At 38.1% G+C, this 17,886-nt stretch overlaps 1 protein-coding gene across 1 annotated transcript in view; it reads left to right on the top strand.

The window, feature by feature from the left end:
- Positions 1 to 17,886, top strand: part of DNAH6 (dynein axonemal heavy chain 6) — a 233,739-nt gene that overhangs the window by 69,851 nt on the left and 146,002 nt on the right. Inside the window, exons 24-35 of the mRNA XM_025050893.1 lie at positions 1 to 80; positions 1,371 to 1,535; positions 1,620 to 1,730; positions 3,019 to 3,144; positions 3,232 to 3,387; positions 3,681 to 3,842; positions 5,297 to 5,434; positions 8,521 to 8,688; positions 9,675 to 9,823; positions 11,167 to 11,274; positions 13,414 to 13,969; positions 14,757 to 14,879. The exon at positions 1 to 80 is cut by the window's left edge and continues 140 nt beyond it. Coding sequence (XP_024906661.1) covers positions 1 to 80; positions 1,371 to 1,535; positions 1,620 to 1,730; positions 3,019 to 3,144; positions 3,232 to 3,387; positions 3,681 to 3,842; positions 5,297 to 5,434; positions 8,521 to 8,688; positions 9,675 to 9,823; positions 11,167 to 11,274; positions 13,414 to 13,969; positions 14,757 to 14,879 — 2,042 coding nt within the window. The remainder of the gene's footprint in view (positions 81 to 1,370; positions 1,536 to 1,619; positions 1,731 to 3,018; positions 3,145 to 3,231; positions 3,388 to 3,680; positions 3,843 to 5,296; positions 5,435 to 8,520; positions 8,689 to 9,674; positions 9,824 to 11,166; positions 11,275 to 13,413; positions 13,970 to 14,756; positions 14,880 to 17,886) is intronic.

Raw genomic sequence — 17,886 nt, forward strand, 5'->3', positions numbered from 1 at the left:
AAATTCCTGGTGTGGAAGGAGAGCCAGAAAAAGTTTATACTAATGATATTTTAGCAATGCTGTCACCAGAGGGAGAAAGGGTAAGGTACTTTTTGTTTCTAATTCATTACAGGTAAACTTTGTTACTCTTCTAGGGTTGATGGTAGAGATTTATTCCTTGTCACTCTAAGCGTTCATCAAGTGCTACCGCTCCTAGTAGCCTGCTGGCTGAGCAGTTTCAGAGATAACCACGATAAAATTCTTGCCCTCGAAAATCTCTAGTGGAGACAAAGTCAAACAAACAATTTGAAAGCACTACAGTAGATGCAATAACAGAGTCACATGCTCTGTTCTTGGGAACAGAGTGGAGAAAACTGGAGCCATGTCTTACTCTCCACAATGGACACAAGAATGGACTGGTTAGGAGCGCCGGTTCTACTGGACTGGCCAAACCACCTGGATTCAAGTCCCAACCTTTAACCTCATTTATAAAAGGGGAATTAGTAATTGTGCCTAAGTAATGAGATGCTGAGGATTTCCAAGTGTTACTATATGTAAATTATTTAGAACGGTACCCAGTGAGTGCTATAAAAGTGTTTTCATTATTGGCTCATTATTGGCTTCATAGTGTCTCCCGGGCACTGCACGGTGCCTGGAATATAGTAAATGCCGAACAAGTGAACTGTGGGGAACTAAGTGACGTCACAGAGAATCACACATGCGCACACTCACAGGCAGCCAAGGAAGGTGGAGAGGAGGCACAGGAGACAGCGCATGCCAGACGAGGGAACTGTGCCGGGAAATGCCAAGGATGTCAGTCCAGTTAGAGCACAGTAGTGTATCCTCAGGAGTGAAGGAGCCCATAAACCTTGTACTTGTCCTGAATTGATCTTCCTGCAGAAGAATGTACTCATCCTTCAAGCAGAAGAGGGTGGGGAGGACCAAGGCTAGGATCCAGGGAAAGCATGAAATTTAAAGGGAGGGTAGAATAGATGCGGAAGACCCAGGCAAGCAAGGCAGTCAGGTCATTGGAAATACACGAAATAAATATGAAAAGGACTGGAAAGGGTCAATTGGATTTAACAGTTGAGAGAACATTGCTCACCTTAATGACCTTAACAAGTCTTAGGAGTGATTAGAGCCAAAAAGCAGATGAAAGCAAGGAGGAAAAGAAAGCAAAGGAACTTTTGTAGAGCACATGGACTCCTCTTGCAGGGAGTTGGCTCCAAAGGGAAGCAGTAAAATAAAGCAATAATTAGAGGTGGTAAAGGGAGGTGGAGCAATAGAAAGTTCCTGTGCTTGGGGTCAGGCTTCCGTGTTTACATGGCTCGAGGTCTGTTATGGAGAGCCATGCAATGAGCCATGCTGTCATTGCTGTGATTGTCTCCTAGGTTAGCTTGGGAAAAGGCCTCAAAGCCCGAGGCAATGTGGAAGAATGGCTCGGTAAAGTGGAAGAAGCCATGTTCACGTCTTTGCGTCGCCTGTGCAAAGCTGCCATCGCTGACTATCAGGGGAAACCAAGGACAGAATGGGTGATAGCTGGCCACCCTTCTCAAGTAACTCTCACTCCTTGAATTTCCGTCTCTGATTTCCTTTTTGGCGAGATGCGTCACACACTCAAGGAAGATGTTTCCATGCAGGTGATCCTGACCATTTCTCAAATCATGTGGTGCCGTGATTTGACTGAGTGTTTGGATGAAGATGGTAATCAATTAGAGGCCCTGGAAGCTTTCGAAAAAGTCAACTTTGAGGTGAGATTTTTTTTAACAGGGTGACATCGAACATACTGCTGTGAGAGATGGTCTCAGTGGTTTTTATTGGCATGATTAATGCAAATTCACTTTCTTTCTGAAATTTAATGCTCTGACATGACTTACAAAGCTTTGGGATTCTCACTGAAACCATTTGTGTTCAAGTTTTCTTAGGGACACTACTTTGGTGTTTGTGTAGTATTTTTCTACTTATAAAAATAGGAAAAAATTTCAAGAAAAAAATGTCAGGATAATAATGGTTTGTGACATTTAAGGAGAGATCATATTTACTGGATGTCTCTCATAGAAGTTCATTCAATCCAGGACAACCCCAGGATTTGTGCCATTTCTGTTCTTAGGCTCAAGTTGTGCTTTTCTACTATTTTATAGATTCTTCAGGTAACTATCAATAAAACAATAAATAACTGAATGAATCCAAATACCGAACTACAGGAATTTTTAAGCTGTAGTTGGAAACTGCCATTTTAGAGCTACATCTAACTTTAAGTCCAAATTCAATTCAACTTCCAAGCAATGTTGCATTTTTAAAGAATCATCCTTAAAATGAAAAAAGGGAAGAGTCCTCAAGAGAATTGAAGGTCCTCAATAGGATTTCACGTCAAAGAGCTCCAGAGATGAGAAAGGACTCCCTAAGGAGAGTCTGGTTGACCTCTGTGTGGAGGTGGTCCCTGATCAGAGTTGGCACACATGAAAATTCAGCACAGCAGTTCAAGGTCTTCATGACTGAAAAGAATCAATTTCTCCTCTTTGAAAAATATTTAACCATTTAGGTTAGAATCAGGAGCTCCATCTATAACAAAAATATTTTATTTAATCGAACTTTAGCCTAGTTAAAATGCTTATGTTTTCTGATTATCAAAGGAAAAACTGCCCCAGAAAATAAGGTATACTACCTTAACCTCATTTAATTTTTAGAGAGAACAATCTTCCCTAGTGACATCACCACATGGTGGTTATGAGCTTTCCTGAGGCAAATGTGTCCACTCAAGTCTCATTTGTGCAGCCTCATAACTGTGTGACTGCCATCAAGTTACTTACCCTCTCTGACCTTCAGTTTCCTCTAACGAAAAATGAGGTAAAGATAGTATGTACTTCTTAGAAGACATATGGGAATTAAATAAACTGTTGTCCTGTTTGGTCATAGAATTATAGATTTTTAAAATTAGGTAGTTTTGGCAAATGTCTACCCCAAATGTAATAGTAAAAAGATATATGTGTAAGCTGATTTTTGAAAATTCATCATGATAATTTCTCTTTTAATTTGTAGAGATTAAATGCCCTGGCTGCATTAGTTCGAGGCAGTCTTCCTAAATTACACAGAAACATTATAACTGCCTTAATTACTATTGATGTACATGCAAGAGACATAGTCACCGAACTTGCTCAAGCCAAGGTACCTGTTTCATTTAAGTAAAATCATATATTTCCTTTGGAAATTAGTGCATCTAATATATATATATCATTGTCGTCACTTGTGTAGGTAGAGGAAGTCGAATCCTTCGACTGGCAGAGACAACTACGCTATTATTGGGACATAGACCTGGATAATTGTGTGGCTAGAATGGCACTCTCTCAGTACACTTATGGCTATGAATATTTGGGTGCATGCCCACGATTAGTTATTACTCCTCTCACAGTAAGTTACTGATCACTTAGGTTAATGTTGACACAATAGGAGTGCTTTTTTTATCAAAATCAGAAAAGTTTCATATAACATTAACTCTTGAAAGGATTTACTATGAATATCTCTTTGTGAAACAGAGTGCTTTGCATTAATTAATTACATGCTTTGGGTCTTTGAGTAGACCTCAATTGCTATAAAACCTTTCATAGAAAATAATGACCTTTCTCCTATAGAAAGGAAAGGATTCATGAATTTGTGGCTGGAGTCAGTTCCCTTCAATAACGACAGTTTATCAATTTCTTCAGGATCGCTGCTACCTGTGCCTCATGGGGGCTTTGCAGCTGGACCTGGGAGGTGCACCAGCTGGTCCTGCAGGCACTGGGAAAACCGAGACTACCAAAGACCTAGCAAAAGCTCTTGCCATCCAGTGTGTGGTCTTCAATTGTTCTGATGGTTTGGACTACAAGGTACAATCCAGCATCTGAACACTCACGTTAGTGCTTTCTGTGATTTTCTCTACTCGCAGCATGACACAACAAAAGGAGGAGAGAATGGGGTGATGGCGAGGAAAACTAGTGGGCAAGGGATGGTAAAGTGGAATAAACAGAGCAAAGGAGAAGAGACAACATAAGATAGGAATCAAGGCCAGGAGAGCATTTGTCAAATGGTGGTAAAATTCAAAATCTATTTATGTTAGAAAGTAGAAAGAAGAGAGATGAGATACAAGATAAAGCAGCAGGGAAATCTGAGAACAAGGAATAAGCTTATGGAAAGAGATGAGCAATTCAGGGAGTTGTATACTGACGATGAAATATGTAGAAGGTGAGAATTTGTGGCAATATTTTTCAATACAGCAGTTCTCAAAATTTTTCTCAAAGGCGTCCTTTATACTCTTAAAAATTAAAAATTCAAGGCCTCCTGAGCCATTATTTATATATATTACATCCGCTGACATTTATCATGTTCGAAATTAAAACCAATACATTTAAAATATTTATTTGTTTTAAAATAACAATAATAAATCCACTACCTATTAGCATAAACGTATTTTCTGTGAAAAATAACTATTTTCCCAAACAAAAAATTTAACGAGAAGAGTGATGTTTTATATTTTCAAAAATCTCTAATGTTTGGCATAATAGAAGACAGGCAGATGCTCACACCTGCCTCTGCATTCAATTTGTTGAGGTATGTTATTTTAGTTGAAGTATTTGAAGAAAATCTAGCCTCACACAGATATGTACCCAAAAAAGAGAGGAATATTTTAATAACTTCCAGATAATCATTATTCTTCATTGAAATTATACCAAAACTTGACAAGTAGCATTTTCTTGAAGGTTATTTGCAGTGTGGAAATTGAAACCATATCAATAATTTTTTTCATGTTCTGTAGTCTCATGAGAGAATGAGAGTTAAAAAAAAAAGCAAATAACATTTAGTATTTTTATGAAAATACTTCTACCTTGCAGACCACCTGAGACTGACAGGGATCCCCAGATGACTCTTTGGGAACTTCTATTCTAGGACGTTAATTCCTAACTTGGAAAGTCACATCTCTTGAAGGGTCTAAAATGTCTTCAGAAAAAGACAAAGGTTTTCCTTGTCAGTATCCCAGTCAAATATGTGGCAAGAGCAAGACTTCCCATCTGTCACCCTCACCTCATTCGTGCCATTGGCAAGGTGGTAGTAGGAGCCTCCTCCAAAAGCAGAAACAAGAGAAAAACAAATCAGCCATCAGTTTCCACACAGAGGTCACTGGCAGTTGTACTTAGCTTCCCTGGTAGAAAAGTGCAAACTTCTGACACAGCCCAGTACTCACATACTGCCTTTTTTTCCTTTTTAATATTTTCAGCTAAAAGTTTAACTTTTGAAGGAGTTTAACTATATAATACAAAGTCGAACATCATTATTTTTATTTCAGATGATGGGGCGCTTCTTCAGCGGTCTGGCACAGTCAGGGGCTTGGTGCTGCTTTGATGAATTTAATCGAATTGACATAGAAGTTTTGTCAGTCATTGCACAGCAACTCATTACCATTAGGAATGCAAAAGCTGCAAAGGTAAAGCATCTGGCAGTTGTCTTATGACATATTGCATTTTAGGAAGGACAATACTAACTTTAGCCTATTTCACGTTTCCAGTGTAATTGGTGAGTACTACAGCAACACGACTTAGTTGGGAGAATTCCTCATCCGGGAAACACAGAGAAACAATCCTTCGTCGTCAGACACTGTGCTGGGAGCTGGGGATACAGAGTTGGTGAAACTTACTTTCTGCCCTCAAGGAAAGATGTTCTTCCCACTCCCAACACACACACACACACACACACACGCACCCATACCCTGTCCCTCTCTTCTCCATCTCTTACTTTCTTCCTCACTTTCCTTGTTCTTGCTAGGTTTCTCTACTGCTCCCTCTCCTGGGTTCCTCTGCCTTCATCATGGCCCCCAGGCTCAGCCTAGGCTGGTAGAAAAATGGGAGAGGAGTCCTGGGGGAACCAGGGAGAATTTGGCTCCTCAGAATTCACTGGACTGGAAAAGCCAAGGAATGTAGTAGGATCAAATGAAGACACGAATATGGCCCTACTATTAAAAAGAGTTAGCCCATGTTCCTGGAGAAGGGGTTTGTATTGGGAAGCTGATGGCAGTGAAGGATGGGACCAAGTCTCCTACCACTGTGTGTTGACCTTCTGAGGTGTGGTCATGAGATCACCAAAGGGCAGACTGATGCTCAGACTGTACAAGCCAGAACAGCCTTGCCAGTTATTTAGTATTTAAATAGCCACTGCCCCAAACCCCTTGAAGGGTTCCCCACCACTACCTCAGCCCCTTCCTGAAGAGCCCCTGACCGCCTCAGGATCCAGCCATAAGGGTTCCTCCTGACATAGCATGGGGACCTCTGGATCCAGCTCTAGCTTTAGTGACAGAGGCCACTCTCATCTGAAGACGCCCTGCTGAAGAGTTGTTAAATATTTTGATTATCACCTCTGCAAAAAAAGCAAATTATAGAACAAGTCAAAAGAAAGCAGAAATTGGACTTTAATGAGCTGTTAAATTGTAGAAGTCATTATACTTTATACTTATTCTATCTTTATACAAACCTATGTGAAGCAGAGGGCATTTCACCAAGGTTACTTACAGGGGAAAAAGATTCCAAGAAATTTTAAAATATTTCTGAGAACACCATAGAACTAAGATAGACACCTAAATCTATGTGACTCTAGAATCTGCATTCCTTCAACTATACACCATCCTGCCTGCCAGATCCTCTGTGGAGGCCAGTATTGAATGCAAGGACCTCCAGATATAGTATAACTCATAAGCCATTATCGCTTTGCTGAGCAATTAGCTGAGAGCACAGCATGGAGGAAAAGGGAGAAGGGACCAGAGAGAATAGAGGAAGAACTGAAGCCTTGCCAACTGGAGAGCAACCGTGAGGTAAAAGAAAGGTAGAAGGATATCTGAGACTAACCAAATCTCATCCTCAATTTTGCCAGTGGCCACATGAGATAGTTGGTGCAAGACATACCCCCTGGAGGGGCAGTTCCATAGAGTAGTGGTTAGCATGTCTGCTTTACACGCAGAAGGTCCTGGGTTCGAGCCCCAGTGGAGCCATGGGCCCATAACCCAGGTGCACCAGGCCTCCCAGGTGCGCCAGGCCCTGGGTGTGCGCCACAAGCATGTGGGAGGAGATGCCCCACCTTCCATAGGTCAGGGATGGAAGTGGGGGGCGGGGCGCGGGGAGGAATTAAAAGAAAAAAGATATATCCCCTGGAATAGATGAAGAAACTAAAGCACAGAAATTTACAAGTTTGAATAACACAAACAGCAATTTAATGGCAGCAGGACTGGTCTCCAGTTGTACCATCCAGGATTTTCTCCTCCAGGCTATGACACATCCTCCAGTTCCATCCTAGTCTTCCCTGTATCTTCATGTCTATCCCTTCATCCAGTGGCTCAGCTAGAAAACTAGATTCCATCTTGGATTTTTTTCCCCTATCAACCCCAGAATCTAAGCCATCAGCAAGTCCATTTAATTTTATCTTCTAGATTCTTCTTGTCCCCGGTGATAACTCCATAATTCTGGCTCTTATCATCTCCCTAATAACAATTCTTTAACAGACCCCTTGTCTGCATTTTGTCCAACCTCTTCATTGCCATCTGTGACCCTATCACTCTGCTCAAAATTCTTCTCTGCTTCCCCTAACCCATGAGACAAAATCTAAATTTCTTATCCTATACTGCAAGATTCTTGATGCTCAGGCCCCTACCTACTTATATTTTCTTCCTAGAACTTTACCCTTTAGCAGAGTAAATAGCTGGTCATTTCTTGAACATGCAGTGCAGTTTCTTGTTCCTGCTTCCTTTGACTGGAATAGCTGCCCCTGCCTTTCAATGCTAAATGCCCCTCTTCATTCTTCGGGTCTCAAGCAGGCTTTCCTGCTCTTCCTATGAGCTTTGCTCCCAATGGGCTTTGCACACACCTCCCCTATAGCATCTTTTGCATGGCTTGGTCACGGTTTCCAGGTCTGACTCCACACAGCAAGCCCAAGAGCTTCTCAAGGGCTCAGGAATGAGTCTCCTGCAGCTCTCTACATCCATGCCTAACCCATTGCCTCACCTGCAACAGATAGGTATTCAACAAGTGGTTGCTGCTGAATAGAAGCGAAGGAGTAACTCTAGTGACACTAACTGTGGGGCCCCAACCATCTAAGGACTAAGATTAGAATTTTGGGGGGAATACCAAAAAGTAGGGGTGGAGAAGGTTTAGTAGCCATTAAGTCTAAGTTGAATTGAGATGCTGAGGCTCTCAGCAAAAGATGCTGAGGCCTAGAAGACTGCAGGAATGGGCCAGGCAGGAAGAAACAGATTGGACAAGGCAGATTAGGAGCAGGGAAACAGAGAGCAGGACACACTGAGCCCTAAAGAGAGTGGGAGTCAGTAGAACGGAGTCAGGAGAGACATGTTTCCTCTTGTCCAACAGCAGCATTCAGTAGTCATTGCTTGAACCTGGTGGTCTAGTGGGTATGTTTCAGTAGTCATTGCTTGAATGCTCCATTACACAAGTTTTGACTACAGTAGTTAATTATGTGAAAGAATTTACAAATGTCAAGTGTTAACTTATACTTGCTCTTTTCTTTAAACAGCTCTCTAGATTCATGTTTGAGGGCCGGGAAATAAAGTTGATTATGACTTGTGCAGCCTTTATCACAATGAATCCTGGATATGCAGGCAGAACAGAATTGCCAGATAATCTGAAAGCCCTGTTTAGACCCTTTGCAATGATGGTTCCAAATTATGCCTTGATTGCAGAGGTGAGTTTCATATTATAAATTAGGAAATTTTCAAACTCATTTCTTTTATTTACCACTGATTCTATTTAAGTAGAATTTTTTTTATAATGCACTCTGACAAAGTTTATACATTATTGTTTTCTCATAAGAATAGAGATGATTGTTATCACATAGAATGTTTTGTTTCCCTCTGTGCGTGTGTGTGTGTGTGTGTGTGTGTGTGTGTGTGTGTGTGTGTGTGTCTGCTATAGTCCCGAATTGTATCTGGAATATAGAAGGTCCTTAAAACTGGAATGAATCAATGAGTTTAATTAAGCAGTTTATTGGAGTTTATCAGTTCATCTCTAGGAATTAAAATGTCTAGATTCATTCTAAAAACTACTGTATTATTCTCAACATCTCTGTGTATTATTTTTATTAGAGTCAAAAGATGTGAATAGCAGCAATGCTAATCACTATGATAGAGGGTAGGGATTGGTTTGTAAGTCTGTATCAGCTTAGTCAAAAATAGTAATCATTAATAAATTAATTATTTATATTGTATTTGTTCTTTCTGTGTCTATTTAGAAATCTTTCTATTTAAACTGGTTTTTGTTTCTTCATACTAGCTAAGAATTCCCAGGGAGCCTAAAGGGGATCACACTGCTGTCACTGACACTGTCAGATTAAAGAAGCTCAAGCCTTGCTTCTGTACTCAGACCTTATAACACCATCCAGCCTCCAGAATGGATGGGCTCTCTGCTCTTTGAACCAAATGTCACTAAGGCCACATCTTCATCTACAGAAAGAAAGCAGAATCAGTGCTCAGGCCTCCCCAGATAATATCCTACCTTCCACCTTCTTATGGCACAGAAAACCCTTTTTTCTCCAATCTTTACATTTCTTTGTTAAATGACATAACAACTTGGAGAGGTATAATGCCTAAAGTGAATTTTGAATACATTGGTGTTATGCTAATATATTGTCATCAATATCATATAATAAGCATTGCATTTTACTTTTTCTAGGTAATTCTATATTCTGAAGGATTTGAATCCAGTAAAATATTAGCAAGAAAGATGACTCAGATGTATAAGCTTTGCAGTGAACAGCTCTCTCAGCAGGATCACTACGACTTTGGCATGAGAGCTGTAAAGTCTGTGCTGGTCATGGCTGGGTAAGAAACCAAGGTGGTCAAGTGTGAAATTCCAAACCATGTAATCGAATGTGTTAAATGAGTAAGTCACACATGGCTCTTAAAGCAACATAGTAAGTGATTAATAAATGTTAATTGCTGCTGTTGTCATCATTCTTTTGACACTCCTCAGCCCACAGCAGTTCTTCACTGTGAAACCCAATGTGGTTGCCCCCAGACTGAATCTGAATCTCAACTAGGCTTTGGCTAACTTTCATGTCCCCTGAACTTATCACATACATTGGGTTTTAATGTATAAAAGCCTTTACCACCATAATATGGATGACTAGATTTAAAGGGCATAGTTTGTTACACATATACAGTAATTAAGTCATGCATATTGTCTAACAAGGCCTGAAGCATTCAGAAAACATCAGTTTCATCATTCCATCTTCAGTCCAGGCTTTTCTCCAAGACTTCACCTCTGTCTTTACAATGTGGTCCAGGACAAGCTTCTTTCTAATTTCTAGTAAAGCGTGAGTCTTTTTCTCTTTTCAGGCCCCAATGTCTTTGCATTCTCTTAAAACTCCTGCCTCTGGAGACCCCAGGTGATCCAGAGTCTCTGAGGGACTCTGTCACCTCTCCAGTCTTTCCTCTCAGGCCATGACTTGCTGTTCTGTACTCTGCACATCCAGAGCCCCTTCTGCCTGGCTTCAGTTTCCCTGGTTTTGCACAAATTTTCCTGTCCTGTGAACTCTCTGTTCTTTCTTCTAACCTCCCAGATACAGTATTTCTCCTCTTCACAGGATTGCCACTTATGGCAAAGGAATACTAAGGCATTCAGATACACTTGCACTCAAAGAACACAACTACAGTCCAGTGAGCAGGACAGACAAATGAGCAGTCATCTAGGATCCAGTGTAGTGAAGGCGACCATAGGGCTGCATCCAAGGTTTGCTGAGAAGAGGGATAGGGGAACTTTCTAGAGGAGGGAGTAACTGGACTAGGTTCTGAAAGAGAAATAAGAGTGAACAAAAGGGCAAAGTGGAGTGTCCCTGGCTGAGAGAAAAGAAAGTCATAGGGGTGTGAATCATCATGATGCATCCAGGGATGCACGTAAGCTCAGGCTGGATTGATGGAGGAGGTTAAGAAAATGTCCTTGTCATTCTCCTGAAGGCTATAGAGTTAGTTCCTGGCTTGTGCACATGGTCTGATGGAGATGGGTGCTCAGCATGAAGGGAACACAATCTCTGCTTCCAGGGGGAACCTGCAGTGGGGCGCCCCCAACAGCGTTCTGCAAATGGAATCCCTGACCCACAGGTTTGGAAAATCACGTTCAATAATATGCTCTCACAATGTCATCTGAATTATTTCTTTAAACATAGGTCTTTGAAAAGAGAAAACCCAGACCTAAATGAAGATGTGGTGTTGATAAGAGCCTTACGAGATTCCAATTTGCCAAAATTCCTAACGGATGATGCTCTTCTGTTCAGGTAAATTTCTAGATGTTATAGAAGAAAGCATAGCTATTGTGTAGAGGTAAAGAACAGTCTTAACTGCAAATTGTGTATCTCTAACAATATACTTTCTCATCTTTTTAGAGATAATTATTGCAGTTTAAAATACTATTTTAAAATAAAGATACTAAAGTTTTAGCATCAATCTAATTATTCATTTTTCCTCAAAATATTGATCACCAGGTTGTGCGCTGTATAAGTTAGCACTGGTTACAAGTTCTCGATCTAAGAAAAATTTCTGACCCCCAAAAATCAGACTTGGGCTTAAAATAAATGTGATTACTCTTATCTATGTATATCTACTTTTATTTAGTTTTATGTTAATCCAAGTTATATATATAGTAGTTTTAAAAATAAACTAGTGTCATAAATTAATCTTATGAAGAACCACAGTTCCTTGCCCTTCACCAATTCCATCTTCCCAAAGGCAATCATTTTTCCATTGATCCATTCATTCATTGATCCATTTTTCATTCATTTTGCTGTTTCCTTCTATATTTTTTAGTATCATGTTTCTGCCATTTCTTCATTTTTCAGTTTTAGATATTATCTATTAAGTTACTAACAAAGAGATGAGGATATGCACGTGCATCTTTCCCCTCAACCCATCATCTCTGTATAGTTATATTGCAATATAATTATCATAACTATATAAATTAATTATTTACCTACTTCTCTATAAATCTACCATTAATTTGTCTCTAAATTTTTCCAGAGTGTAAATCTCCTAAAGACAAACGAACAAACAAAAAAATCTTCACTCAATTATACAGAATATTCTATTGAATTGGTCTCTTTGGAGCCCTCTTTCCTGCTCTAATCTGGACTGGTTGTCCATTACCCCTAGTGCACATCTATCACCCTGGGATGTCCATTTGTGACTGTGCTGGGGATTCTCTTTGCCTTTGTCTTCTGTCAATGCCCCTGTTTCCCAGAACATGTGTCCACTCCCTTTCAGTAGGACATGATGATGAAAATTCTCATAGTTATCTTTGCACACTTATGATATTTCTAGAATTGAGATTTTAGGAAGTAATTTCACTAGATTATAGGATATGAACATTTTTAATTTAGATAGAGTCTATCAAGCTGTCTAAAGACATTTTATATTTATATAAATGGTTTTATGAAAATGCCCATTTCCTTTTAAATGTTTTAAAGAGAGACCAAAAGTCTTTAATGCATGCATTATTTTATTGTATGCATTCCTTTAATTATTAGTGTTATTAGTCATGTATATTTATTACTCTTGTATGTTATTTCTCTGTTGTGCTCCTTATTGATTTGTAGGAACTCATAAATTTTATCTGGTATAAAAATTGGATATATTTCTCTAAGCTTATTATTCATTAAGTTCATCTATAAAGGCTTTTATCTCATAGAGGTTTGTTTTTTGTTTGTTATCATTTGTTCACTTTATCAACATTTTTTACAGTCATACATTTCTTGTCTTTCTTAGAAAGACCTTTTTACTACAGTGGTGCAAAATTCATCTTTTATATTTTCATCTAGTTCTTTGTTGTCATTTTATATTAAGGTCTTTACTGTGTCTCAAAAGCATTTGTGTATATAGTGTGAGGTATAGATTTCACCCCTTTTTTACTCATAGAGAAATCCCATATTAACGCTTTCCCACAGAATAATCAATTTTCCCTTTTCTCCTTTTTTACCTAGTACTAGTTTTCTATTTTTATTTCCATCTTATTTTTCTGAATATCTACATACAGTTACAAGCACACATAAATGCATTTGGGAAAAGTTGAGTTAGAAATATAATTTTTAAAATAAACTGATAAATTCATCATCTTCTGTATGTTTGATACTATGCCCTGTACTGTAGACAATACAAAAACATAATAGATATTTCTTACCCCAAAAAGCTCCCAGTATACTTAAGAATGTTGATCTACTGTGCAAGAAACAAACAAAATCAAACACAATATCAGAGAAATGATAGATTCTAGAATAACACATAGGACAGGCTAGTACTGTACGTGTTTAGAAGAAAAGATCGATGAGAAAAATAAGACTGTGTGTTAATCAATTAATAGTAACAAATATGGGGAAAACTCAATGACTAGCCATTCTTAATTGATTTTATTTTTGTTATTTCAGTGGAATTATATCTGATCTTTTTCCTGGAGTCCAAATTCCAGAACATGACTACGGTATATTGCAGTCAACAATTATAGATGTCATGAATAGACAAAATCTTCAGCCTGAGATATGTATGGTTAAAAAAGTGATACAGTTCTATGAAACTATGCTAGTAAGGCATGGTGTTATGTTAGTCGGACCAACAGGAGGTGGCAAGACCACAGTTTACCAAATACTAGCAGAAACTTTAGGGAATTTGCAAAAACTTGGTCTAGACAATCCCTTTTACCAACCGGTTAAAACATATGTTCTTAATCCTAAATCAATTACAATGGGTGAATTATATGGCGAAGTTAATAACATAACCTTGGAGTGGAAAGATGGTTTGATGGCACTAAGTGTCCGAGCAGCTGTGAATGATACCTCAGAAGACCATAAATGGATCATTAGTGATGGGCCCGTGGATGCTCTTTGGATCGAAAATATGAATACAGTGTTGGATGATAACAAAATGCTTTGCCTGGCTAACAGTGAGAGGATTAAACTCACACCACAAGTCCACATGTTATTTGAGGTAAATGTAATGTCATACTGTGGATTAAAGAAATATTCATTAATTGGCATACCATCATAATTTTTTTTCTCACACTAATGTATCTTCTACTATCTGTAAGGCCTACCATGGTATTTTGTTCATGTACTAAATACTTATTAAATTGTCCATTTGTACTATATTGTCCATCCTGACAACCAAGGTCTCTCAAACATTCCTATCTCCCTATAAACAGGAAATACATTAAATTCTGGCTTCTCCAGCATCTGTTTCTTTTCCTTTGGAAGTATTTAGTATGTATAGATGACTTTACATGATTTGAAATGCTTTCTAAGTTAAAAAAATTATAGTATTTAAAGTAAATGAATTATCACAGTGTGGTATGACTATTTTATGGAGGGTTTGGAAGAGGAATGTGGACTAAATACAGCGACAAAATTTTATGGAAGATAATCACCACTACTGTCTTCATTCATCAAACATTGATTGAATATCTATTATATGCTAGGTATTAGGCTACATGTTGCATACAAGAATGAAATAAGAAAGAAGAGAAAAGAAAAGGAAATAATTACCCAATCCCTCCCATAAGGATTTAACAGTATCCTCCTAAAATTATGGGGTTTTTTCAACTTATGCTCACATAACTTCTCCATTTCTGATTACTTATAGCTCTCCCACTATCTTCCACATAAAATCTTTCAGTGTTAACTTAAACTTTAAACTTGTGATTCATTAACATTGAAGGTTCATGAATAAGGAAGTATCATATTAGCTTTTCCCTATTCAACTTTTTTTTCAATTTTAGGTGCAAGATCTAAAGGTTGCCTCTCCTGCAACAGTCAGTAGATGTGGAATGGTGTTTGTGGATCCTGAAGAACTGAAATGGATGCCTTATGTTAAAACCTGGATGGAGCGTATTAAAAGAAAAGTAAGTACAACCATATACTCTCCAATATCTCAATTTGTCAGGGCTCACATTTCCCTTAAGTGCCCAAATTGTAATGGTAAGTCCTCATTGTGCTTGATTGAGGGAATTCTAAGATTGCACCTAGTTCCTCTCTCTAATAATTCTTCCAGAAATGTTTATATATTCCCCAATTCTGTCCTTATTATTTGTTTTCTCAGCCTGCCAGTCTGCATAGTCACTCTGTTTTCTGCCTAGTATGCCCGGCTTCTCCCTAGACCAGTTCCTCTCAAATACAAACACAAACCACTTCTTTGAGTCCCCCCAAACCACAGCTAGAACAGGCTGGGGCATGAAAAAAAGACTTTGTAGAAGGTTTGGGATAATGAAGGAATCACAATGAAGAAAAAGACATTCTGGTCCAGGCACTACTTTCATCATTTTTAGAGTGTAGGAAACCATAATACCACTGAGAGCCAGAGAGAAATAAAAACTAGTTTATGTCCCATCCAGTCGTAAGTCTATGACACAATCTAACCTCATAAGTACTATTCCACCCCAAGTGAAGGGAAGCTTCAGAACAGCTCAGTTCCATGTTAACTTCTGTACTCTGTCCATTCCAAAATAGGATTTCAAGCCATCTTTTAAAGTGTTTTGCCTCATCCCAGCCCCAACTCCAAAAAAGAAAGCTGTCTTTTTTCTGCCTCTCCCTCTCCAAAAATAAATCAGAAAACTATTGTTTTCCTCATTCTTAGGCATCAATGTTCTAATTGTTATGGTCTAGTTTCAGAGTACTTTATTAAAGAAAATAATTCTTGGGATTGAGAATTTATCATGGGTTACCATAAGATTTTAAACCTTTCTAAATACACTTTTCAAAAATTAATAGACTTTATTACCTAGAACAGTTTTTGGTTTACAGAAAATTTTAATAAAATTCTCATATTCTCCCTCTCCTCCAAATGGTTTCTCCTATTATTAACATCTTGCATTGCTGTGGTACATTCGTTAAAATTGATGAAACAATATTATTATTGATGCATTATTGATATTGATACATTGATATGTTGTTGATATATTATTGATGTGTCAATATTGATACATTATTGATACATTATCTATCAATATACTAACTAAAGACTATAGTTTGCATTAGGGTTTATTCTTTGTGTTGTACAATCCTATGGGTTTTGCAAATGCATAATATAATGTATCCACCCTCTGGTTTCAAACAGAATAGTTTCACTGCATTAAAAAATCTGCACCCCATCTATTTATTCATCCACCCTCTCTCAACCCCTGACAAACACTGATCTCTTATAGTCTTCATAGTTTTGCCTTTTCCAGAATATCATGTAGTTGGAATCATACAGTATATAGCTTTTTCAGATTGGTTTTTTTTTTTTTTTCACTTAGTAATATGCATTTAAGTTTCCTCCATGTCTTTCTGGCTTGATAGCTCATTTCTTTTTATCATGGAATAATATTATATTGTATAGATTTACCAAGTTTATCCATTCACCTACTGAAGGACATCTTGATTGCTTCCAAGTTTTGGCAATTATGAATGTCTATAGTTTACACTGCTGTATGATATATAGAGAAGTTGAGAGAGTGGAAACTAAGAGTTCTTATTGCAAGGAGAAAATTTTTTTCTTTTCTTTTTATTGTATGTATATGAAATTATAGATGTTAACTAAACCTATCGTGGAAATCATTAATACAGTTGACCCTTGAACAACACAGGTTTGAACTGTGCAGGTCCACTTATATGTGATTTTTTTTTCAATAAATATATGGCTCTTTATATCTGTTAGTTTCACATCTGGCAGATTCAACCAAATGTGGATGGACAAATGTATTTTCCCAATCTCAACCATTGATTCCCAACCACCAATAAAAAATACTGTTTTTGATCCACAGTTTGTTGAATTCATGGATGCAAAGTGCTGAATGTAGTCAAAAGTTATATGGGGATCTTCAACTGAGTGGGGGTCGGCACCCCTAAACCCCATGTTGTTCAAGGGTCAGCTGTATATGTAAATCAAACCATCATGCTGTATACCTTAAACTAATACAGAAATGTATATCAATTATTTCTCAATAATACTGGGGGAGGGGACAAAAAAGTTCCTATAAACATCCATGTTCACATTTTTGTGTGGACTTGTTTTCAGCTCATTTGGGTAAATACACAGGAGGACGATTGCTGGATCATACGGTAAAACTATGTTTAGCTTTGAAAGAAACTGCCAGGCTGTCTTCCAAATAGGCTGTGCCATTTAGTATTCTCACCAGGCAAGAATGAGAGTTCCTGTTGCTCCACATCCTCACCAGTATGTGGTGGTGCTGGTGTTTAGTAGGTGTTTAATAAGTATGTAGTGGTATCTCATTGTTATTTAATATGCAATTCTCTAACATATGATGTTGAGCATCTTTTCAAATTTACTATACGTATATCTTCCTTAGTGAGGATTCTGTTCAAATCTTTCACACACTTTTTATTGGGTTTTTTGTTTTTTTACATTACTTTTTTTAAAATATTTTATTTTTTACTTTTTTCCTCTTTCCTCCTTCCCCATTCCCCCTGGTAACTACTAGTCCATTGTCCAGGTCCAAGAGTCTGTTTGTTTCTCCTGTTCATTTGTTACTTTTAGGTTTATATCCCACATATAAGTGATATCATGTGATTTTCACCCTTTTCTGTCTGGCTTATTTCACTTAGTATGATTATTTCAGAGTCGATCCATGTTGTTGCAAACGGCAGTATTTCATCTCTTCTTATGGCTGAGTAATATTCCATTGTATATATGTACCAAAACTTCTTTAGCCAATCATCTATCGTAGGACACTTCAGTTGCTTCCATGTCCTGGCCACTGTGAATAATGCTGCTATGAACATCAGTGTGCAAATATCTTTTTGGATATGGGTTTTCGAGTCTTTGGGATAAATACCCAGCAGTGGGATTGCTGGATCATATGGTAGATCAATTTGTAGTTTTTTGAAGAACCTCCATACTGTTTTCCATGG

The sequence above is a fragment of the Pteropus alecto genome, unplaced genomic scaffold (genome assembly GCF_000325575.1).
Source record: "Pteropus alecto unplaced genomic scaffold, ASM32557v1 scaffold117, whole genome shotgun sequence".
In the NCBI taxonomy this organism is placed as follows: Eukaryota; Metazoa; Chordata; class Mammalia; order Chiroptera; family Pteropodidae; genus Pteropus; species Pteropus alecto.